General features: G+C 28.5%; 1 protein-coding gene across 1 annotated transcript in view; it reads left to right on the top strand.

The window, feature by feature from the left end:
• Window positions 1-1,217: 1,217 nt before the first annotated feature.
• LOC129960733 (ankyrin repeat domain-containing protein SOWAHB-like) overlaps window positions 1,218-26,767 on the top strand; it is a 132,409-nt gene continuing 106,859 nt past the window's right edge. Inside the window, exons 1-6 of the mRNA XM_056074342.1 lie at window positions 1,218-1,381; window positions 4,984-5,045; window positions 11,098-11,496; window positions 20,340-20,492; window positions 21,056-21,088; window positions 21,999-22,100. Coding sequence (XP_055930317.1) covers window positions 1,255-1,381; window positions 4,984-5,045; window positions 11,098-11,496; window positions 20,340-20,492; window positions 21,056-21,088; window positions 21,999-22,100 — 876 coding nt within the window. The 5' untranslated portion in view covers window positions 1,218-1,254. The remainder of the gene's footprint in view (window positions 1,382-4,983; window positions 5,046-11,097; window positions 11,497-20,339; window positions 20,493-21,055; window positions 21,089-21,998; window positions 22,101-26,767) is intronic.

The following is a 26,767-nucleotide window of genomic DNA, read 5'->3' as shown; positions in this document are numbered from 1 at the left end:
AAAAAGTACGTTTTAAGGTATAGATATTAAACAAAAGAAAATCTCCCTAAATGCATTCTTTTTTTTTTTCCCTAAACAAAATTAGTTTTGTAAATTTTGATTTTGATCAAATTTTTTAAATTTTCATTAAAGTTTAAAAAGTAATATGTATGTATATTTTACCGACAAAGTATGAAATCCGGCATTTTATAGAATGTTTAAGCATTGTATATAATCCCTAAAACTAGCCGGCAATGTATGAAAGGATTCATATTTCTCATATTTTCTAGGCATTCTATAGAATGCCGAATGAGAACCGGGAAAGTATGAAATGCATCTCCGATTCGTAATGAAATCTAATTTAAAATGTCATTCAGGCCTGCCATGCTGCAACAAGTAGGTAAATTTTAATTTCTTATTATTTATACATTTATATTTTTATACTTATAATTTATTCTTATTAATATGAAAAAATTGTTTCCCTTAATAAGAAAGGCATGCATTTTGATTTTGTACTACTTTCATTTTTTTTTTTTTACGTATTTTGAATATTTTTTAAAATGGAATTTTCAATGTTTTTTCAGACTAACATTTGTATTTTTGAGAAATGCACATCATTTATATAATAGCCTTATCAGGAACGTTTTTCATACTCTGCTTAAACAGCATTTGTCATTCTATAGAATGCTTATATATTATATACAAAGCATGGGGAAAGTATGTAATAATTCTCATATTTCATACTTTTCTTAAAAAATGTCAGGCATTCTATAGAATGCCTGATATGCAGTCATGCAAAGTATAAAAAGCCGGTTTAATTAATACAACAAAAATAAAATTAATATAAATTTAATTGAATACAACAGAATTTAATACAACGAAATTTAATATAATTACAATATTTTAAATATTTATTTGGTATTCTATTAATAGAGGGACTAATTACTACCTAAAAATCATTGCTCGTTTGAAAATAAATATTGCAATCTGTATATTGCAAAAATAATCCAGAGATTTTTAATATAATTTCTTATATTTTTCCTCGTCTATGATGGCCCATTAGAGCAAATTATAACCAATTCATTTACATGATGTCAGAAACAAAGAATCTTTATATTTCGGTGCATTTACGAATCTATTTTTAGGAGGAAGAAAATGAAAACCATGTGAAGCGGGAATTAGAAGAATTCAAAACGTCATTTCCATTGCGTCACTTCCTTCAATCAGTGTCTAAACCGGAACTAACTTCGAGCGGGCTGACTGAATGACAACAACATGGCGGACGAGTTGACTTGTACCAGTGAAGCAATTCAAAAGTTCGTAGCAGATAACGGTGGAAAAGTCAGCAATCAAGAATTGGTTAAACATTTCAAAAAATTTTTAAGTGGACCAAATAGTTTACGTAAGTTTCAGTTTTATTGCATTCATTATTAATATTAAAAGAATTTGCTGAAATGTGACAAGGCCCGTTTTAAAACCCGTTATATGATAATTTTTATATTTGTTTTCCGGGTTTGCGCATTTTTAATTGAAATTAAATACATTTCAAATTTATCCGCTTTTTTAGCTATATTTATGAGCCTACAGAATTTCAGTACTATTTAGAATACTGCTTTATTGTGTATTTACTATGTTTGTTTACATTTTTTAATCCAGTGTTTTAAAATATGAAAAATTTAATATCAGTTCATTTCATTTTCAATGAAATATTTCTGTGATTATGTAAGATTTTTACGTATTTTTTCTTTAATCATCCAATAAAGTTAGCCTGGGATGATACAATAATATACAAAAATTTGTAAGTTTTCAAGTTTGTTTACATTATATTTTTTTCAAAGGAAGCAAATGATTTATAGATGAAATGAAGTCAGGCCTTTTTTATAAATATATTTTATATGGATATTTATTTTTTTTCGGTATAATTCTTTTTGTTGTTACGGAGTAATTTTTTATAAAAATTCTTAAAGTATGTATTTAATATTCTGAAGCTAAGCTCTTTTTTTTTTTTTTTTGAAGAATTATTTTTGAAGATGATATAAATTTTATATTTTTCACTAAATTTTTGTTGTTTTATATATCACGAAGAGCAGTATCATTTTTTAAATGTTATTATTATATTATTTTTATAAATATTGTTTCTTTCACAAAGTAATAAAAGTGCATTTCATTAATATTGAAGTAAGGAACTGTCATGATTTCTGTCTTGTTAGTTTACAAAATTCTTATTAATATTTATCAAATTATGAACAATAATGAAATCGTCAAATATTTTTATTAGATATAAAAGTATGAATTGTGAATAATTATTTGAATTAACAGAAAAAATCTCATTAAAAAAATCAGTACATTCCTTATCTATTGTATCAGTTGTATTTTATCCATATGCAATTTATCATTAACAAAAATTGCTTTTGAATGGCTCGTTAATGTGAACTGGCATACATAATATGCTTTGGGTAATAATATTTCCAGCATTTTAAAAACACATTTACTATAAATTGTTTCTTAAAACTGAAAGAATAAAAATCTATTTCCATGCAGAACAAATTATATAATTTTTATCAAGTACACCCTGAAGCAAAAATAAAATCATGGTTTTACTAATACTGATTATATATTCTTTAAAATAAGAGAAACATTGTATTTACAAGTATGACAAATAGATATTACTTATTTGTAACATTCTTTGATATTTAAAGAATGGTGTTTATGATATGATTGATATACTCTCTTTTGTTCATTTTGTTGTGCACATTTTTTTTTTTAATTTACTCATAGCTAAAATAAAAATTGTAATCATTAGTTTAAAGGATGAATGAAACAAATATGAGAATAGGGGGATTATTTCTTAGCATTTGCAAAATTGATTCAATTTTATCAATAAAATATTTTTACTTTGTTAATATAATTTTACCTTCCAGAAATATATTTTTACATTCATTAAAAATTGTCTTCATAATCAATATTTCATGAAAATTATCTTCAGGAAAATTTAAACAACTAAAAGAAATATTTCTTCATCACCTTGGACAATTGATGAATATGCATATGATAGGTACTCTGTATATATCATCTAATGCTTCTATTCTATTCATTTGTTACTATTGGAGTTTTTTTTTAAATGTAAAATCAACTTATGGTTTGTGTGCAATTTTTTTTTTCTTTTCTTATTTCAGAGTTGTCTTAATGGCAATTCCAATTTTTTTCAGTATTTTGACATTTTAGTACTTATATATGAACTGTAGGTCCTTTGTTAATTTTAGTGATATCCTTATGTCATTAACAAACATTAGTAATGAAAGAGCCTTTCAGTCTGTAATCTTGTCGAGTGATTGCTGGCATGCATATAATACACAAGTGCCCATATTCCATTGCTAAATTCATTTAAAGATGCTAATTTTTTTTTTACTATTTTTGGCTTTATATTGTTGGCATAATTCTTCATAATAATGTTTGAAAAGTTTCAAATTTCATTAGATTTTTTAATAATATTTTTAATATGCAAAAGAACTGCAGGACTTCATAAAATTACTGTATTAAAATGAAATTTCGAATTTCTATCAGCAATTATTTAGTATATATTGACAAATATGATTACTTTTAGAATCATTAAATTTATAAATATCTATGACAACTTGCTGAACTCATTAATGGAAATAAAATTTTAGGTTTAAAGAGATCTAACTATTCTTTAATTCTTGATTTAACTTTATATTTTAAATAAGTTTATTAATAATTCAAGTTACTTAAATCTGTGGCAATTGTTATGCCTTGTAGTATTGTGGATAAATTAAAGAAACATGCTCTGATCTTAGATATTTCAGATCAGAACCCATGTGTACCAGATGGAAATATAGTACACATAGCTGTTTTAAAATTCTTTGCTCATAATGTCTATAACCTGACAATATGCAAAATATAAAATATGTTAAATTCATGCTTAATTCTTGACATTATGCTGATTTTTTTACTCCGTTCATATCTGAAACTGTTGCTCAAATGGTGGAATTTATGAAACATGCCTCATATCCAGGTTAATTTTGTTCAGTCTCCATTCAGAGTTATTAACTAATGATGGGAAGAAGTTTTGGAATCGATATTATTTGTTAGATACCCTTATTTCCAGATGCCATGTTAAAAATCCCTTTAGTACTCATTTGATATACAAAGATCTTGACAATAAGACTGTTGAATCCAGTCTAGTGATCAAGATGTACATGAACATCGTGGTAATGACTTTTGTTGTCTCGAGTGCTAATTAATGAATGGTATGTTTAGAATAAATACTATATTTTGTTGACAGCTTTATGCCAAAATGCTAATCGCATTTGGAAACACAAATTGGGAATTTCAACAAAACTATTTCAATTTAGAGCAAACTATTTCATTTTATATATTTGATGCAGTAATTGTATTCATATTAAGATTTTGTGTTGGAGAATTGGCTTTGTCCAGTTTTTTTTAATGTTCAATTCAAAACTAGATAATTCATATTACTAGTATATTTTCTGAAATATATGTATGGATAAAATAAGTTTTCAGATATTATTGTATACAAAAGTGTTCAATTCAATTTAAAAGTTGTTTTTTCTAAACTTAAAGCTTATCAAACATATTTAATACTTCGGAAGTTGATTTGGCTCCTTGGGTTTAAAATGGAGCAATGTTTCCTTTTTTAATTATTTAGTACAAATTTTTAAAGATTTACATTATTAAAAATGAATTTGTAAAATATCTGTCCTCAATATTATGTTAAAGAAATGAGGCTCATTTTATTATTTTTATTTTTATGCTGAAGAAATAGTTATGTTTGTATCATAATAATTTTAAAGTTAATATGAGTATTTATGTATTATTTTTTTTCCTGCTAGAACTCATCATTCATTACATGTCATTGTAAAATTACAAATGTCTTTTATATTTTTTTTTTAAAAAGATTTTCATGAAAATTTTTAAATATTTCTTTTCAAGTATCTGAGACGTTAATTTCCGTTTTCCTTTTAGCTAATGCAAGAGCAATTTTTAAGGATTATGTGAATGCAGTTGCATCAATAAAAGTAGAAGATGTAAGTAATTTACATTATACCTGAAATATGTTAAAGAATGTCTTAAAAATAAATATGTTGTTTTATTTTTAAGATAACGTTTTTTCAATCAAAATTAATAGAAACAATGCAGCAATATATTAATCTTTTTACTGTAATGGAAATGATTATATATATATATATATATATATATATCTTTGAGCAATGATTTGAAGGAATCATGCTTATAATAAACTCATGGCTTCTACATATTTTTGCATATTTACCTATAATTGTTCTGTAAAACTTTCTTTTAATAGCATTAGTAAAAATATTATAATAGTATGAAAAAAACTTTCCATAGATGCCATTTTTAAAATTGAAAAAGACATAAAAGGCAAGGTCAGTCTAAAAATGATCTTGCCTATTTTCATTACAAAGTATGAATTTTACAAATGAATTTAAATGCTAACTTTAAGGTTACTAGGTTTAGATTTTAAATTACTAGATTTGACCCTCATCATTATCTTATGAATCTGATTACATCAATATTCAATATATTATTGCTTACAAGCTGTGTTCTCACATTTATTATTATTAGGAAAAATTGTTAATCTAACACTTTTCTAAAAAGAAATACTTTGTTTGTAACTGGTAAAAAGCACTGAAGGAAGTATGAAAATTTATGGATTATACCTAGGATTTCACTGCTGAATTTTTTTAAGTTAAAAGATTTACCATTCAAAAATTCATTGCTATTGCAGTTAATCTTTATTTCTGTTTTGTATTATTTTTGTTTAAAAAACTGAAATTTTGTGGAATTTGTTTTAAATATTTTTATAATAAATTTCTTAAATTTATTTCTTGTGAGTTTTTTATAAGTCTAGATTGCTTTTACATGCTATGAAACTATGGGTGAGATGCAAGGCATGCATGAATTACAAAGAAAACCTATGAAACTTATCTGAAAATTGATTTTGTATACTTCTTTTTAATTGTTTATCTCTCATGATTCTTCTTATCAAGCATAAGGTATTTTAGATCAGGGAACTGATGTAACTTTTATTATTTGGTTAATCGTAATCCAGATAGTAATAGTAGAATGATCACTTTGCAGTGCAAAGACATTCATCAAGGCTCATTGGCAAATAGATTTAGTTATTAGTGGTACTTATCTTTTAGAAATTCCTTTTTGTGCTTTTTATTTAAATAACGTAGTTTCTTGGATTATTGTGAAAATTAATGAACTTGATGGAGTGTTAATCTACTAATCTGACTCTTGTTTAGCAACTTGCATTTTTTTAATAGTCCTATATTTATAGTCTATTCATATGCATAAAGTCAAAGTACTCTAGTTAACTTAGGGCAATTTTTTTTTTCCTTCTTTCTGCTGCATTTTTGTCTTAATTTTACTTTGTGATAGAAATCATTTGATAAAGTTCTTTATTTATTTATCAAATATATTTTTGTCGGCTTGTAATCTGTTTAGTCCATAAATTCCTCACCTTTTTAAAACCTTGTTATTTTGTAATCCCTCCACCCCATTTTTTTTTTTTTTTTTTTTTTTTAATTTTAGTATAATGGCTTGCTTATAGTTTTCAAACTGTGTTATTCCGTATGCTTTGAAAAATAATATTATGTACTCTGTAAGCTTGAATTCCAAACTTTTAATATTAGAAGAAATAATAGCTTTTAATACTGAGAAGAAATTTTAAAATGCTACTAAGGATTAACAAATCATAGACAAAGGACATGTGGTCAATATAACAAAGGAGGTTGGGGAAAGGTATAACAGTTGCTAAATAGAGATTAATTGTTATAAAATAGTATTTGGTGAATTCTAATTTTTATTCTTTTTTTTCCACATAGGTTAGAACAGTTGCATTGAAAATTAATTTTTTACATGCTTTAAAAATTATTTCTAATATAGTTGAAGACTAATATAGAAATAGTGCTGGAAAGTGCCGTAAGTCAAGTATTTTTAGGATTCATGAAATTTTTGTGCAATTTTCTGCCTGACTTTTGAGACGTCAAAAAACTCTGAATACACATTTCAATAAAATTAAAACCGTGATGTGTTGATTTATACTATAATTCTTGTTATACAATATTTTATATGATTATGATGTATAAATTTAAGGTCTTTTTATCTCCTGTTTACTATATCAATGGCTTCTCAATAGTTTGATTTGATATTGCATTTCATTCAGTCAGCTATTAAACTAATTAAAAATTCAGTCTTCTCTATTATTTGATGAAATGGCATCTTCTGTTTTGAGTATGTTTTGATTTAAGTAAGAGCCTGTAAAACACATGAGATTTTTGTGGATTCTAAATAATTGTTATGTCTAATTGTTACCTCTATAAATGTTTTATTTGTTGTAAAAATTATGAAATACCATAATTCGATACATTTGCAACAGGCATATAAATAATTTTAATGATTTATTTAAAGCACATTGCCTTTATTCAGTTTGAAGCAGGAATGGCATATCTTTTAATACAGGTATTTTATATTCTGGATGATGATAATTTTGCTTGAGACAACAAATTATGATTGAACTTCTGATCTTGTATATATTTATATATAATTAATATATAAATGTATACAATATTGTATTTTTAAGAAGGCATCTGTTGAAAGCAGAAAAAACACTTTAATGTAGTCTTAAAATAATTTTTGAACCAATCAGATATATAATTAGATCTACTTCCTCCAGCCTTAACCGTTGGTCCGATTTCGTGAATTTTTATTTCATATAAAAGCTGAATCTCATAGATTTGTCATCAATGATTGACTCTCAACGATCAACTATTTTTTAAGGGAAAATTCAAAAACGCTACTTTTCTATGGAGTAAAAGCTACTACTGTATTCTCAATCCCAACCACTACTGTATTCTCAACCCGATTTCGCCTATTTCCATTTGGAAGATCATGACATTTATACACATCATCATAAAAGATTATCTTTCCTCTCTTCTTCATTTTGAAAGATACAGCGAAGTAAAATTTCGGTAGAGCCCCAGTCTTACAGCCGGGGTTATTCCGTCACTTAGCAGGCATAATTAACCAAATCAGAATGCTCCATGTTTTTTGTGAAAGTATAATTTAAAATAATACTTTTTTCTGATGGATGAGATATAGTCTAATGTCTAATTTTTTTAACATTGCTGAATTAATGAAATTTGAATGGAAAGCCAGCAAATGGTCGCAGAAGACAGCTAATAAAAAATAATTTTAAAATATTTATAAGATATTTTAAATTGTTTCATTTCACTAGCATCTTGGAAAAGTTGCAATGCAGATCATTGGCAAATATCAAATCACCGGAAATGACCATGGAAACAACTATAGAATTAATTTATAACTTCAAAACACAAAATAATAGAAAATAAAGTGCTGGCTCTGTATTTTTTAAAGAGAAAGCTAATCAAATTAGGACGGTGATAGTTAATTATATTTTGAAATGTGCCTATAAAAATGATTTATTATCAATATAAATTACAAGATTCAGTTGTGTAGTTGATATAACTTTTGAAGAAATTGCATTTCTTGATGAAATCTAAAATCAATTTTTCTTAAAATATTCACTCATTCAATACCAGGAGAGCCGATGCAATCTTTCGGTTTAGAACATTAATTGGCCCTCCACGAGGAATATACTGTCTCCTTCCAGTAATCTGAATTATCAATAGAAATTGTTGAAAATTTAGTGGATATGGTCTTACGATTGTTTTGAAAATGTATTCGAATGCTGGCAATTTTTAAAGAATCGACAGCGAGCGGAATTTGTAAAAAGAAAGAATTGGCTATAGATTCACAATTTTTATCACCTTGAAAAAGAAATCTCCATCTTATTTTCTAAGACCATCGATTGTATAGGATTAGAGTAGCCTAATTGTTTTTAAAAATTAAAGAACGTTAGAAAAGTTTTATTTGAAAGAGGTAGATAAATTGTATTTTTATTTCATGTATAAACTGATGATATTGGAATCTAATAATTATGAGTATCTTCATCAGAACTTGATTGATTATCTGCTTTTTCTGTTCTCTCATTTTTTATTTTTTTTTGTTACTCGTTCGCATTATGTCAGATCTTTTAAAGAAGTTTAGAAAGAGTTATTTCCACCACCCGTAACTCTTTTTCGGCGGGAGAGGGACCCCCTCTAATTTTTTGTTTTGATACGTTTGATCCTGAATACCAAATTAAGAAATAAAGATGTTGAGACATTCATAAATGCTCAATGGGAAGAAATGCAGTTTAAAATGGTTATTTTGCTGCTCTGCAGTTTTTATCTTGAAAGCTTCCATGGCTCAAAATTGTTCTGTTTGATCTCCTTTGGGATAGTAGGTTCATAATTCTAGAAAAATATGATTTACAGTAATTTATTCGTTTTTGTCTTATATTTTTATGCCCACGAACATTAACACAGGTGACCCAGGCCGCTTTATCAAATATGCAAATTAGGTAACTGCCCGAATGCCGGATGTCTGGAAATTTTAGAAGAGGTGTAATCATATGTTATTCTGAATTGCATTCTTTGATTTGATTTACATGGGTGATTAATACTAATTTAAATGAGAACCATTTAAATTTCAGAACAATATTTTAAAGTTTTTTTTTCATGTTTTTAAATTTGTTTACTGATTACTACTATCACCACAATCGTTACCAAAGTTGTCCTATTCACCTAAATGCGAATAGTTCTGGAAAACTTTGCTTTAAAGTATTTAAATCATGTGAACATAATAAATCTTTGTGGTCTCCCCAAAACTTTCTCGCATACTCTCTAATAAAGGTGTTAGATCAGAGAATGTTTTGCATGGCATTGGCGTTCAATAATTACAAAATATTAATCTTTGGCGGGAATTCAGCATTTTTATGGAATCTGTCGTGTCAACCTTGGTGAGTTTTTTCGCGATTAATCTCTGGCGTATTGTTTACATTATCTAAAAGTCGAATTCGTGTTTTAGATGCTTTTTCCACATCTGATTGAAACCAAAATTACTCTTGCAGTCGTAAAATCCCATACCAAATTCGATGCATTTAAACAATACCGTTTTTGAGTTATCGCCTTTATATGTTTCTGAAAGTACAGACCGACAGACAATCAAACCCTTGTTGGATTTGGCTCAAAATTCGATTGGTGTCTAGACTATAGATGTTAATTGTGTGTTCCGAATTTTACCCATTTAGTTTTCGTCGTTTTGTAGTAATCTTGTTAACTTATATTCGAACTACCGAACAGACAGACAGACTTTCTCTGAACGGATTTTGCTCATTGATAAAAAATCTTCAATTTTGGTGTAAAGACCATATATAAATTTTTATCCGTCTAGCCTTAAAGCATTTTTGAGTCATCTTTGTCACAGACACACTGACAGACATTTTCCAAAAATGTATTTTTCGAACTCAGGGAGATCTGAAATGTGGAAATTCGTTAAAATCACGAATTCGAATTTTTTGACAATTCCTATATTTTCTGTATATTGCGTTTACGAGAAAGTAAAAATGTATAATTTATTTTACCAGTTTGTTTAAAATTACTTTTAAAATTTGTTTATATGCGATTTATTGAATTAAATTATCTTGAAGGTGATCCTCAGCTGAATGTTTTGTTACTTCATTTATAATATTTTTTTGTTTAAAAACTGCTTATGGGGAGAATTAAGTCAATTCAATATTTTTAAAATTGAAGAAGAGGAGCCCTTAATTTCCTAACCAATTTCATTTTTTAAGGACTTAATCCAGCTCTGATGATAGTTGAAAAGATGCGAACTGTTTATTCCATGGGCTAGTCCGAAATATTGCCATTGATGCACATATCTTTAAAAAAATTTAAAAGTTTAGTACACAGTCGGAAAGAAATTAGAAAATTTTATTTAGCAAATATTTTTTTAAATAATAAATCTTTTTGGTTAAAAGTTTAGTTTAGTACACATTTGGGAAGAAATTAGAAAATTTTATTTAGCATGTATTTTATTAAATAATAAATCTTTTTTGATTTGTTGTTTATATAAAAATCTAGACTTTTTATTTTGCGTAACCTTTTGTTGTTGATTATTGATGAGAAACATTCTTTTCTTTTTCAGGGCGTCAAGTACATTATTTTGAAAAAGAGAGGGTATGAGGGAAAAAGTGACACCAGCTCGAGTTCCGAGCAGATATCCGAAGACAGCAAGAATGACTCTAAGAAATGCCGACTTAGCGATGATAAAGAATCTGCTAAAAACAAAGAGACTTCGAATCAATCAAACATTTTACACAGTCATTCGAGTCCATCCATTCTCGGTATGGCATCGCCACAAGCTCAGAATGCTGATCATGCTGTACCGGCAGTGACATCACCTATATTTTGGAGTTCGGATCTGCCTCCAGGCCACGTGCCTCAACCTCCGCCAAGGAGGAAGTATTCCATGAAAGGAAAAGAAAATCGGGGAACCAAGTATGAAGAAAGTATACGGCAAATATATGAGGAAAAAGAAACCACAGTAAGTATTTTTTGTATATGTATATTTGACAGAAGGTAACTGCAGCAAATATATAGTCATGAGGATTAATGTGATAATGTTTTTAGGTTGGCATACTGTCTGTTAATTGTGTAATCAATGTTAGGTATTGAATGCAATGGGCTTGGAAGTAACAAATTTGGCACAAAAGTATATTGGATGGTACTCAAAACGATTTTTTTTTTTCAAAATTTTTAGCAATCACTTCGGAAAATATCGCAGTATCTTAAAAAAAAGTTATTTTTTGAATGATGTTTTTCTAATTGCCGTGCAATTTTTCGCTGATTTTAATTAATTAAAAAATATTTTAGTATATATTTACAACTATACTTTCATTGGTTTAATTACGGTATTTATAGACATGCACTATTAAATATATATTTTTATTTACACATTGTTGTTAGTAATATTTATTTAATTTAAAAATAATAGAAAGCTCAAAGAAAGAAAAATAGCTTGAAAATCATAGACATTACTGAGCAAAGAGTAACAAGGTAAAAAAAAAAAAAAAAAAAAAAAAAAAAAACCTTTTTTTTGAAAACATGATAACGTTTTTAGACCATCATTCTTTGTATAAAATATGCAATAGAAAAAATCGTTTCGTATGAAATGCAGTAGCTGATGCAAATAAGCCCGATGAATCCAACTTAAAACAAAATGATGATGTTTTGTTTTGGACTAGGGGGTCAATATTTTTTTGTATGTGTGTGTTTGCTCATTTAAAATAAAGCCCTTTTAACTGTAACTGTTAACTTTTAACGAACTGTAATTGTTGTGGCGGATGGGGGGGGCATAAACGTGGGGTATTGAAAATGGAGTGGTGAAGTAGCATATGTTGCATCAGAATCACGTGGTAAGCATCGTCATTTTATATCTAACTGCACATTGCCTGACGTGGTGTTTAGACGTGTTAGCATAAATGACAGATGTGCAATTGATTAAATTTGATTTGCACACGTTTGATATAAATTTTATGAGTTTGCATTGGGTTTTGAATGAAGATTTTTGATTTGACTGAGTTGCTGAAAAAAATTCGACTCTAAAATAGTCTGTGTTACAAGGCTAAAGAAGTTAAGTCTTATTTTTTTTAATGAAAATTTGTCCTGAATAAATTTTAAACTCTTAATTTTCAGTTAATGTATTAATTTAAATAAATATTAATTTTATTCAAGAGACACTGTATTGCAATCAGTTTTAGGAAATGTTAATTTTAATAGTATTTAAAGTAATGAATTATAAATACTATTAAGGAAATAGAAAATAATTAACTTAAGAAGATATTATTTAAAGATATTTTAGCTAAAATTAAGCAATATAGAAAAAATAAGACACAGCGAATATGCTAAAAAATCATTCATATTCACTAAACTTCATATATATTGTCCCAAAAAAGCGGAATACGCGTTTATTTCCTTAATTATTGCAATTAGACATATATAGTCATGTCTCCCATAACGAATGATTTGTATAACGAATAAAACAAAATGTAAAAAAAAGGACATGCTTACGAGCGATGTTTACAGAAATAGTGGCGAGGAGACGACTTGGTGTCACATGCTGGCTTGATTTGTGTCAGTGTGTGTTGACCACTTATACGAAGAAAATCCTTATAGCTATATGGAAGAAATCTTGACTGGATAGCGTTGTCGAATCCGACTCCTAAAGGTTGGAGCAAATGCCTGTAGAGACTGAATCTACGAAATTGTGTTTATGATCAACATTAGAGAGCTAGAGATATGGATAGCAACGATATAGACGATGAGCTAGTTGACGAACATAATCAGAACTGTTGAAGAACTTACGGAGTTACATAGGGCATCACAGCAAAAAAATATTTTGGAAATTTTATCTGGAGTTGAAGAAACAATAGACTTAATAGAGCAGCAACACTCCAGTGAAAGAAGGGAGACGCTGAAACCATGGGAAATTATTGCATTGTACATTAAAAAGCGTCGCCCTAATAAGACAATAGCTGTACCCGCTACAAATTCATTAACTATAATGCTGGTCAAATAACGATAATTTTGGCCAAATTTTAAAGTATAGCTATATGTCTCTAGACAACTTTCTTGTAAATAAAAAAAACATGCATCATGAATATTAAATAACATTATTATAAATTTACTTCATTTTTTGGAATATCCTATTGTATATTTGTTCTATTTTATAGGGATTCTTATAGAAAATTTTTGAGTAAGATTCGAAAATGAATTATGATTGCTAAGCGAGGTCTTGCTGTACTTCCGGTTGCAAAATTTTATCGAATAAGATATCCAAAGAGATGAAAATACTTTGGATTCTGTGTAGGGAGATTAAAAAAAAGTTTGAAAAATTAAATTCTTATGCGGCCCTCATAGCAGAAAAAAATGTCCATGAATAATTTGTTTAAGCGTTCCTCTACAAGGATACTAAGTTTTATGCTTCTATTGTAAAATTTTCTGAGATATTAAAAGCCAATTTTATTGATTTAGATCATTTTTTCATATCACTGACTATTGTTTGAGCGGTGTTTCCGCCTCAATTTTTTGGCATAGTATGCATAAAATTATCGAAGGATAACGGATTATTAAAGGATAAAATCAGAAAATAATAACGCATTTATTAACTTTTATTAAATTTAAAAAAATAGTCAGAAAATATTTAATTGAAGTATTTGAAACGTTGTTCTAAAGCAACATTTTCGATATCTGTACACCTGGGATGTAAATTTCAAAATGATGAAATTTTTCTTACTGATTTAGAATCTAGTTATAAATTTGCAGAAAACTGCACGATTTGGTTGGGGGGGGGGGGTTACACACAGTGTTGCAGCTTCACACCTGCATGGCTAGATTTCGGGAAAAGGCTTGAATATTTTATAAAATTCCATTTTCTGCGTGGAGGTAGGTCGGAAAAAAAAATTCATTTAGGAATGTGTCCAAAGGAAAATTTTTTTTTTACTAAATTAAAAATTTTGAATTTAAATCAAAAATCTTAAATTATTCGGCTTAAAAACAAATAAAAGAAGGATGTAAGGCCACAATAAATATCATAAGTAAAATACAATCCTAATAATTCGTCTTAGAAAAATTAAACTACATTATAATTAGGATTTAAACTTCTAATTATTTTAAGCATTTCCGTTTGCTTCTCACGCTTTTCAGATTTTATTTGTCATTGTTAATTTTTTAATATATTATTCTTTTTTTAAGACACTAATAAAAGCATTTTTATAAAAATCTTTTTATTTCAAGTTTTTGCAATTTAAATTAAAGTTTTATTAAGACTTCAATCTAAATTTTAGATGTTAAATAACCCATATATTTAATTATTTGAAAGAACGCCCGGGAGAAATTACGATCATTTTTCTATATTTTATAAATTTACGTGACTCTTTGTGCAGAATTAACTCTTGACTAATTTTTTAAAAATTTCTTTATTAGATGACATCCTATTTGTGACATGTATGGTTATTTCAATCCCTTTAATAATATAAGCGACATTTGAGATATTGTAGTTTTCTAAGTGATTTTACATTTTAAATTATATAATATTTTCACTTAGCCGCAGATTTAAAACTCAAAAATTCAGTAATTCGATGAGCGTGTCCACTCATCATAGTATTCGAAGGGATTAATTCGATTTACGGAATTAAATTCCAAGTACCTTAAATCCTTTTATTTTTTTAAATACATACAGCAAATTTTCTTAAATTTGTAAAATAATCTTAAAATACGTTTATGTAAGATATTTTGGTTTTAACCCATATATCATGTCACGTTTGTTTCAGCTATAGAATCGACTATAGATTGCTTAAGCTTGCGACTTTTCTACTCATAGTTCTCATTGATGGAACGAAATAGTGCTTTCAAAATGTTTTTCCGTATTTTTATAAAAGCATGCTTGTCCTTCAAACATTCACAGATTTCCAACCGATTGGTAGCATGCGAGCGGCAGTTAACAAAAGCCGCACTATGCTGAATTTGAATAAATTTTCGTTTTCTCTAAAGAACGGTTTGGAAATAACTCGCGTTTCTTTTCCTGCGGATGTTGGTGGTCATTTTGTGCATCCGTTTTTACTTCCTTTTACGGTTCTGCCACCACTTTTAATCTTTTGTCCATCGGGAAATGAAGAAGCAGTGTGTTCAACCAAGTAATTGACAGTTTTCATCGATTTATTATTTATCTTGAACTTCTGCAAACGAATTAAATTTGTGAGTATAGTCTCGGTTATACGGTCTATTTTTTAGCTTTGTATTCTTTTTTAAAAAAATATATTTGGGATTTTCTTCTGGAAGTTAAATTTTTAAAACTCGAAAATTAACTGATTTATTCAGTAGAAATCTGAATTAAAAACGAGCCCTTCTGATGTGAACCAATTATTTATATTCACTCAGTCCTTGCTTCCTTCATTTAATGTATTTTCTATAAATGAGATATCGTCACTGAGCCATATTACCTTATATAATCGATATGCAATTATTATTTGATCTTATTTTTACTTTAAAAGCTTCGATTTTTACTGTTTAAAGCTTTGATAGATTTTCTTTTTCATTTTTTATTTAATTTTTATTTATTATTGACTTTGTAGTGCCTCAGTATGTGTCTGCATTTGTGACATAAATTGTATCATAAAATGGAAGATATGATACAATTTAACTCATTCGAGACGGCGTATTTTTGTTTGAAGACCATCCCCAATAGCCGAAATTCATACTGACTAACAATTGTAATTCAGTATCATTTCATACACCCGCCTTTTTGGCTGGGAAGTTTTTTGCGCATACTGTGTACAATCTGTCTCGGATTGGATTATAATAAACTAAACCAATATGAATGCTTTTTGCCCCGTATTTCCATATTTTAGCCTGTGTAATATGGTATTTTATATTTCTATATCGTTATATTCCACAATATGATGCGTATTATCCTTATTATCATTGTTTTGTCCTAAATTGAAAAGTATTTTGGCGGAAATTCGTAAGATCTGAAATTTTAGTGATAATTACATACTAAGTTTTATGATTCCAGTTTGTGTTGCATTGGTAAGTTGTTGTGTTTCCACATGGAACGAATCATCATATTCAGAAATAGACCACAGAATGACCATTTGATGGGTTTGTATGAAAATTTAATAAAATTCAGCGATTTCATTGTATTTTTGAGTTATCACCTTCATATTCACCCGGATGGACGGGCAGACTTAAGTTTTATGGATTTTGTCTAAAATTTCTTGGATAAATATAATTTTTGTATGAAGACCGATTTAAAAAATTACATTTATAGAGAGTGTTCGAAGACAGACATAATTCCAAAAATAATTTTTTTTGGACAACGCTTCAAATGGAAACTTACGAAGGAAAACTCAGATAATGGGATTTTATTAAGATCTAAGTATTTTTTTTTTTTGTGATACTTTGTTTACAAGAAGATAAATATGTAAAGTCTGGGAAGAATGTACTCTTTTGCAAAATAGAACATTTACAAAAATTGAAGCCAGAAATTCATTTGTTAACGACATCTTATATCTAACCCATGTATTCGCATCCACATCTCTCCACTTTCTGAAGAAAAAAGTATTCTAGAAATACAATGCAACTAAAGTGATTTGGTTTCAAAGACTGCTAAAAGCGATTTTGGACTCTGACCCTATTTATCATCCGCTCGGTGTATATACCTGGCGCACGTTAAAGATGCCGATGGGCCAGAAATGCTTTCATGTTGAGAAGTTTGGGAACTGAGTTGTCATCGTCATCGAATTATGATGAAGTATTATTTAGTGCATCCCAAGATAATCTTTGTGTAGCTTCATATAGAAACTTTTTCTTATATATAATAAAAAATCCTTAGCGGGAGTGGTTTCTCCAAACCTTTCTCCCATACTCTCTAATAAACTTGTCATGACAGTAAACGACTTACATGGCTTTGGCGTACAATAGTTACGAAATAGTAACTTTTGGCGTGAATTTACTATTTTTATTGAATCTGTCGTGTGATTCTTGGTGAATTATTTGGCGATTAATCCCTGAAATGCGTTAAAGCACAAAATAATAATAATAATTGAATTAATGTTTTAGACACGTTTTTCTGTACCGATTGAAACAAAAATTTGACGTGAAACTCCACTTGTAGTCACAAAATACCATACCAAATTTGGTATATTTAAGTCGCCGCGTTTTTTAATTATCGTGTTTACTGATTCCTGAAAGTACAACACCGACAAACAAACAACTCGCAATTGGATTTGGCCCGAGATTTGACAGGTCTCTACATTATGGATGTTAAATTTGTGTACCGAATTTTATCTATCTAGCTGTCTACGGTTTGTATTTATCGTGATAATTTATATTCGGACAGACGGACTTCTTCTGAACCGATTTTACAAAAATTTGATAGAAATCATTTCAAGTTAGGTGTAAAAAGCATATGCTAAATTTCATCCATCTAGCTCAAAGCGTTTTTGAGCTATCTTTGTCACAGGCAGGAAGACGGACATTTTCAACAAATGTGTTTTCCGATCTCGAAGTTGGGGGGGGGGGTCTAAAACGTGGAGATTCGTCAATATCTCGATTTCGAATTTTTTTGACGATTACTATACTTTTTCTGTTCTGCGTATACGAGAAAGTAATAAATAAAAAGCACTGAATATTTAGAAACGGTGTATCTTTTTGGTGGTTTTGCTTAGAGTTTTGTTCCGTATTTTATTTTTGTGCAAAAATATATTCACAAATATTTTTCTTTCTTTTACTGTATTCTACTGAACATTCAACATACCCCCTAAAAGTGAAGATGTTATAATACAGAATAACACACTATTGATTATTAGCCTTTATTTGACTGTATGATATAAAGCAGAACAAATACGATATTAATCACAGAATTAATTTTTACTTCATTTCTAAAGAGGTTAACTATGATTATCCTGCATAGTGTTGGAAAAAATATATAGGCTACCGGCTTGAGCATGTGTTTGTTTAGCTGTCATCTGATTTGTGTGCACAGCTTTTTCGCCTGTTAGCAGTCGTGCATCCGCAAAAATGATATTTTGAATAGAATACCTACTCAGCATTGTGGTGACAAATGATACGCTTTTTCTTTTCAAGGTTCCTGCTGCTATCGCTCATGACTTCATAGTTCTCTTCTTGTTTTGCATTTAGTTAAATTGTTTTGTAGAGCTATGCGGGTTTAAAATGCATACATGTTAAATGTTTTGAAATATTTGATGATGATGCTTTTTAATTTTTGGTGAGTTGAATGTTTTTTTGTCCTTAAAACTATGCAGGCATTATTAAAGGGGCTATTTTATATGAACTTGTAGATTTTTCTTTCTTTATTATTTTTTGCGTGAAATGGCTTTTTTTTTTCTTCCCTCCAAAGGAAAGAATTATTTTTTAATGAAATGAATGAACTTTTAGTAAATTAACTTTACTACGTAAGGCATTTATTTTTATGACTAGGTGCATTTACCGTTTAACTTTTAGGGCCGAATTTTCTTTGTTATCAAATCAAATAATACGTTTTGTATTAAAAATTTGTTATTAATTTGAGTTAACAATCTATAGGACAATCCGTAAGTTTATTTAAGCATTCTATTTATAATTACATTTGTAATGAATTTAATTAATTCAATTCACAAATTTAAAAATTCTATAAATTCACATATCCGATTCTCTGATGCCAAAATCCTAAAATGTCTTTCTTTCCTTTTTATTAATTCTTTTGTAAAATTATCAAAATATTATAAATAATAGTAGTTAAATTTCTGTGGATGAAAGTCATTCTCTGAAAACGATTGAAGAAACACGTGGCGAGGAATCACACACAGTTCAAAACATTATCTGAATAACCACTGACTAAGAAATTCGCTACGATAAGATAAGTAATAGTAATCACGTTATCCAGTTAATAGTCTGAAATTTTTAATATCTTTGTGAATTTTAGATCCATGTAATTTAGATAGTTTAAACAGAACATGTGAAACTATTTATGATACACATTAATACATTACATTATATATATATATATATATATATATATATATATATATATATATATATATATATATATATATATATATATTCAGTATTAATTTTTTTATTAAATGATTTATTTCTGAATTTGATAATTGAAGACTTATTGTTTCTCAACAATTGGGCGAATTTAAGTACTAATAATACTTAATCGGATGAATCGAATATTAATAATAATATTTTATTGAAATAAGATTATGTACTATGTTATTAATTATGTATATAACATTAACAAATGCTTTATTTTTTTATATAAAATGTAGTTTGTTTTTTTTTAGGTTTAAATAGTGATTTACTGTGTATTTTATAATAATTTAAAGTTTAAAATAATACTTTTTTTTTTATAAATGTAAATACAGTTATGCTCAATTTACAAATTTTCTAATTTCAACAAAAATTTAAAGAAATTGAAATTTTTTCGAAATTAGAAAATTTGGTCATTATTAATGATTTTTTTTTTATTTCGTTTGATTTCTTGTTAAAATAATGATTTTATTATAATATTTAATGGAAAATATTTTTGATATTCACAAAGGGCTCTCAAGTTTTCCATAAAAATTTAATTATCACATGCTTATAAAGAACTAATTACTTAAAATTATTATTTTTGCAACAAATTCGAATTTTTGTTTCAAAATTTACTGTTAAAGCTTTATTTTTGTTTCAGAAGATCTCCTTTCAAACTCTGTTTACTTGGATATCCATTTTTATACTAAATATGAGTATCTGTTTAAAGAGGGGGAAATTGCCCCATGTTTTATTTTTAGATTGCAAATTCGTCTTCTTCCACCTCATGGGTGTTTTCTATATTTTTAGACTAGTCCTAGAAATGAAGAAATCCGGGAAGTAGTGAGTCCTGGCAGTGTGAAAGAAAAAGCACACTTGTTGAATAAGATGGCAACGGAATCGGATATCATCCCGAAGCAACCATATGTTCCTAGCAGAAGAAGAGAGCATCGAGACGACAAGGTGAATATTTTTATTTTTTATAAGCTTTAATTTAACTTTCATACTTGTAAATTTCATATTTGTAAGGATGAAATTTCGTAATCGTTTTTTAATAATATGCTATATTTCTAACATTTTTTTTAAATAGTTGAGTGTTTTAATATTTAAATATTTTCACGAACTTTGATTAAATTTTAATTGTCATTTGAGAGGCGATACCTGTAAATGAATTAGAGAACGGAAAAGTCTATAATATTTGTAATAGAAATATTAAAATTTTTAAAAATATTCTTAGTATTGTATTAAAAAATAGATAATTTTTTAAAATTAAAATTTGGAGCTCAAAACCAAATTTAGATTTAAAAGTATATATAAATATGAGTATTCTGTTTTGTTTTGGACGTCTATATTTTTGATTAAAAAATTTTTTTACTTTCTGTCAGTGAAGAGGGTTTTGCTCAGCTTTCTTTTATTGAACTGCGATTTAATTACCACACTCAATTATATTTGTATAATAATTTTAATATTTTAAGAATCTTTTTTTTGTTTGATGATTTTTAATGTTTTTTTTTTTTCCTTCCTAGAGTCCGGAAGATGATGCCTGTTCTATTTCAACGGTGATTATTCTCTAATTTTTATTTTCTTCTTTTTTTTTTCCTAATTGCCATTGAAAAGCGCTATAGTTTTCCGTTGTTCTATTCAAGATTTGTAATGGCCGTGTTGTTTTCACGTCAGAGTCGCGGCTTTGTGATTCTAGATTCATGGGGTCGAAAACTTATTCTGCAGAAGATTCGCCGTGTAAACCTAGTGCTTGTTAAACGTGTCGAGAGTCAAACATCTTTCCTTAGTTGTGGTATGGGGAAAAGAAAAGTTTCATTGCGAAGGGGTATCGCTCGGCCATTTGATCACTGTCCATTTTTTGACTTTAAAATATTTATCGTGTAATTTTGAAACGGAGAGTGATTTAATTAAACTATAACACAAAATTGTTAGAAATTTTTAATCGATGATTACTAATAATTGCTTATAATACCATAGTTTACAATTTTGGAAAATAAAGTTCCTAATGATTAAATAAGCAGTTTGTATTTAGAAGCAGCGCAGTTTAATTATGCTTATTCTACTAATTTAAAGTATAATTTTTGACAGCTGTGATGTGATGAGGAAAACAGAAAAGTGAAAAGTAATTGAATTGAAATATGTAGGAGTGATTGTAAGGATAATCGATTCTTGAAGTTAATAACTAATCAAAAATTTAACCAATGTTAAAGAGGAAATAATAGAAAGGACTAATCAAAGTTGAAGAAAAGTTTTATTTACGCTGATAGCAGACGAAAGTTTAAAAAAGTATAATCGAAACAAATTCATTTCTAAAATCCAGTATCCATACATGTTTTAATGAATATTCGCTGCTCGGAAGCCTACCCTGGTTTTTTTGCTTATTGTGGCAGAATAAATTCTTTTTTAGACTGAAATTTTATGCTTTTATTTTCTTTCAATTATACGATAGTTGCTTTTCTTCTTCAGTTGGATCCTCGACGGAAGGAATGGATTTTAAAAGCTTCGCGTGCCGATTATCACGAATTGGTCCGCCTTTTGCGTGAAGAACCAAAACTGGCTTTTGTGAAGGTGAGTGTGTCCAGTTTTTATTGAATTAAAATTCACCTTCTTTTTAAATCAAATGTGGTTGTTCTGTCATAAAAGCTGCGAGGATGTTAAATATTTCCCTTTTCCCGCAACTGCTGATGCCTCTGAAATTTTCATATTAGTAAACTGATTATTATTAAACTTTTTATTGTTAAAAATTTTTAATAATAAAAAAATATGCTCTCTCTCTCTCTCTCAACATCAAGGGTTAAAGTTTAGAAAAATTTGGGTTTTTCGAAATTTAATATTGCGACCATAATTTTAATATTTTGCTGAGAATTGGTGTTTTTTTTAAATACAAAAATGCATTTGTTTTTAATATTTTCTTCCGAGTTTTCATATCTTCTAATATTTTATGATGGTTAGTGGTTGATCCATATATATTTTGTAGCGAACATTTTAGATATCAATTTGTTGTGTTTTTATTTTTGCTGTACAGGTTGGTATAAAATTTTCATGTTATAAAATGAAGTGAAAATATCTTATTGTTCATTCGTATATGACAAATCGCCTTAAATTTCTTCTCTACATATATTCTATTAAAAATTCTCTCTGTATATATATATTCTCTTCGGGATTACTTTCGATTCATCTATTCATCCATTTGAGCTCTGTTAAAAAAAAAAATCGATTAAACGCCTTATTTGGTATTAATATGATCAACTTTTAATTATGATTTAATGAATAAATGAACCTTTAATGGAAACGACTCAAATTGTATAGTTAAAATAAAATTTTTTAGTCATAAAATTGCTGACACACGTTAACTTACTTTAATTTCAAAAGGTAATCAACTAAATTAATGATGCATTGGATGTAAATTTCATAACACAGAATCATATCTGATTCCCCTTATGAATATAATCTGGTTTGATTTATTATCCCTGAATTTTTTTTATTTATCTATGGATTCCATTACAAATGATATACCTAACAAATCAGAGATAAATCTGAATAATAACATAATTATCCGATATTGATACGTCAAAGGATTAAAACTGCAATTTCTATTCTGTAAAACAAGGTTTCTTAAACAGCTGATTGCGGCCCTATTCGGGATCACGGAAACTACTACAATGCCCCCCCCCCCCAGTTGAAAATAAGGTTGCTGATTGAAAAAAGGATGAAACGCCCTGTTTTGAAATAAAATCAAGTCATGCTTGTCGTGTTTTTTCGGAGAAGAAAATTCTATTTTTAGTTAAGTACGTACCGTTTTTTTTAAAGACATTTTTCACTGTTTATATAATTTTTTAATGCTGAGAAAATAAAGAAAAGTTTTATTACGATTTTTTCGCAGCATTCTACTTAATTTCAATGATCATGAAATAATTTCTTTGAGAGACATGAGCCATAATAAAAACCGCTGGGTAACTCCTCCTCTCCTCTGATGGAAAAGATTGGTACCTAGAGTACGTAAATCTCCGCCTACAGTTCCTCATATGTTACCGAAGTATGCGCGTGCCCGAATACCACGATCACCGGGTGGGCTGAAAAAGTGGTGTGTGCTGAAATCCGTCATCGTATTTCCATCAACCCCTAAAAAAATGTTCACCTGTAAGAAAATGGCAGTTCGACTATAATTCTATTTAATTTAAGGGTGTTATAAGTGGGTAATGTGCTTTACTGTTGTCTTAGTAGGCTTGACTCCGTTGGCCTTTATTACTGACAGGTTTATCTTGTTCATTTTTTTATGACTGAACATAGAATTTTTGAGCTTGTTGCAACTTTTTCAAATCTTACAGTTTTATTTAGGAGGTAACTATTCACTTTAAAGGTCAAGGATTGAATGCGAAGATGTCAGTTGCAATCTGAAATAGCATCTTGGAAGAATTTTCCTTTAGAGAAGAGTTTTTATTTTTAGCATTGGCTCAAGGGATTGAGAAGCAAGATTGTGTTCTCGGAAATAGCAGAAACCTCGGAAAAGAAAAGGAAACGGATTTTCCAAATGTTTTTTACGAGTTCAGTTCAATAAATGATTCTTTAAAGGGGATTGAAGAATTAAATTAGATGAATTAGTGAAGAGTGGTTGGAACATGCTTCATCGTTATGATGTCACTTTTGTGGCCTTGGCAACCGGCCAAGTACGTTTTTTACTTTCGTTTATGCTGACAATGGATATGACATGCGACAAAAACCTTTTTTTTTCTTCTTTTTTCTTTTTTTTTTTTTCCTTTTAAAATAATTTTTAGCAGAAAGTTATGCGCTTCTACAAGAAATTTAGGGGAGTTTGTCTTTCTCTTTATTAAAGCTACAGTATGTTTAAGAAGAAAATCGCTTTCAAATGAAATTGGGTCTGGTACTCCAATGATTGCTCTAACCGAACTAAGCATCCACAGTGCTGCTGTGACAGCGAGGAAAGATCGTCGAATCTACATTTTCAAAAATGTCAAAAAAGCCTAAATTTCTGTAGATGCCATTCACTGATAGCCCACAGAAAAAGTGTGCATGGCACGTATTTGTGCGCGGAGGGTTCCGAGATTTTTCATTATTATCTTTCAAAAATAAATGTTTCAGGCATTCTTTGTTATCGCTCTAATTTAGCACAATGTGATTTTTTTTTTTTTTTTTTTGAGAATTGGAAGAAACATTTTTTGGATAAGCATTTTTCATCATCAGAATTAATGTTAAAAGCTGCAGAGATGATTTTGAAGGATCTGCAAAGAGAAAAGGTTTCCAACTTGTGTTTGAAAATTAGGGAAAAAAGAAAAAAAAAAAAAAAAAAAAAAAAAAAAGATGGGATAAACACATTGATTGTAATGGGACTCGTTTTGAGAAAGTCCCTTAAAACCTGAAAAATAAGTACCTGTAATTATTTTATTAATTTATAATCATTTTTTATCGAACAGTCTGCGTAAATTTTTTAAATTACGTAATGATTGATTTCTAATGATTTTTTTATAACCAGTAAAGAATTACTAGATGATAGAATATAGATATAATTGTCTTATATCGACATTTTCTTTATTCTGAAAGAAAGAGTCCATTTCGAAAATTAAACTAAAAAATTTCTTGCGCAGTAAACCTAAACTAAGCAGATTAGATTCAACATATTATATTTAAAATTAGTTATAACGATTAGATTACGAGAGACGTGGGAAAATTAAATAATTAACTTTAACTTCTTTACCTTTGAATTTAAGTAATGACAAAAAGAATTAATTATTGTAAATAATGCAAATAATAAACACATATTTAATTATATAAGGCAAATAAATTCAATTTATGTGTGTTTATAAACATTTTCTTCTATTTTGATTTCAAGCTTCACTTCTGAATTTCTAAGGGTTTTGTTTTTTCCATACTTCTGATGGTCTTACTTCGTAACTTTAACTGTGGAATTTTAAGCTTGCTTTATCACTTAAAAATTACGCGGTTAAAATAAAAGCCTGCTTTGTTAAATTTCAGTAAAATCCCCTTTTGAAGCTATATAAGTTCTGAATACATTCCGATATTTTTTTTTTTTTTTTTTTTCTGCTTTTCCTTTTGTCGAATGTATCAATCTCTGCTTATGAATTTAACAAAATTCTTTTGATAAAAAACTTTTGCTTAATTATGAAGAAGAATAAAGCTTTTATTTCAAGTGAACTTTTTCCAACTCATTTACCAAGCATTTTTATCACATATATTAATAATAATGTAATTTACATAATAACATAATTAACATATTATAGTGAGACTCAGTTCGCACATAACATTTAATAAAATTATTAAATTTCAAAAATGAAGAATTAAATGATTCTGGAAGAGTCAGTGGTGAGATGACTCGACATATTCCATCTTCTTTTTTTAGAAAACTTAAGAAAAAAAAAAATCTTTTATGCAGTTCCTCTATACCTGAGTCGTTCAATAGTATTTTAAAATTCTTTCAGCTGTTACAGAATTCCAAAGTATTTCAACCGAAGTCTTTGAACGACTTTTAGTTCCAGAAATTACTTTAAATACTCATTTCAATTTTTTTTCAGTCTCATTTGAGATTTCTCGACTTTCTTAAAAAAAAAAAAAAAGTACGTTATAGAGATCAAATTGAAGTCAATCTGAGCGAAAAGAAATATGCTCGTCCGCCTCAACAGCTTTCGGGACGCGAAAATCCTTGTTCCATCCGGTCCGGATTGCTTTAATGACGTCCCCTGATAGCTCATTTCGCTATCCAGGCTCCCTCCCCCAACCCTGTCGCAAGATTTCCCCCTTTACCTATATCCACCTTTCCACTTCAATACACGGGATTCATTTGTAAAACACTTCACTTTTTCTGTTCGCCCCCTTCCTTCCTTGCCATTTTATTTTTGTTCCTGGCTTTTTACGTCCTTTATTGCAGCAGGAAGCTTATTTTTGATTTCGTGCTCATCGTCATTGTCGGGACAAAGCTGAGATCTGTTTGATTAGGCGCCGTATGCACGGCTCTGCAAATATTAAAGAAGGGTGTGCTGATTTGGAAATGGAGGACGCGGATCGCATGGAAAATGTGCTCAATTAGAATCGGAGGAGTAATCAGAAGTGAAAATTATTTTCTCTTTCTGTTTCTTATTTTTTTAAAAATACTATTGTGAGAGTGATTCAGGGGAGATGTCTTTTGTTTAGTTCTTAGAAAATTAAGCAGCTCTTATTGTTTCGTTGAGAATGTGTTGTCCTACACCGTTTTGCCTTATTTT

Source organism: Argiope bruennichi, chromosome 2 (assembly GCF_947563725.1).
Source record: "Argiope bruennichi chromosome 2, qqArgBrue1.1, whole genome shotgun sequence".
Lineage (NCBI taxonomy): Eukaryota > Metazoa > Arthropoda > Arachnida > Araneae > Araneidae > Argiope > Argiope bruennichi.
Note: the sequence above shows the minus strand (reverse complement) of the source record. Positions and strands in the feature narration are given on the sequence as shown.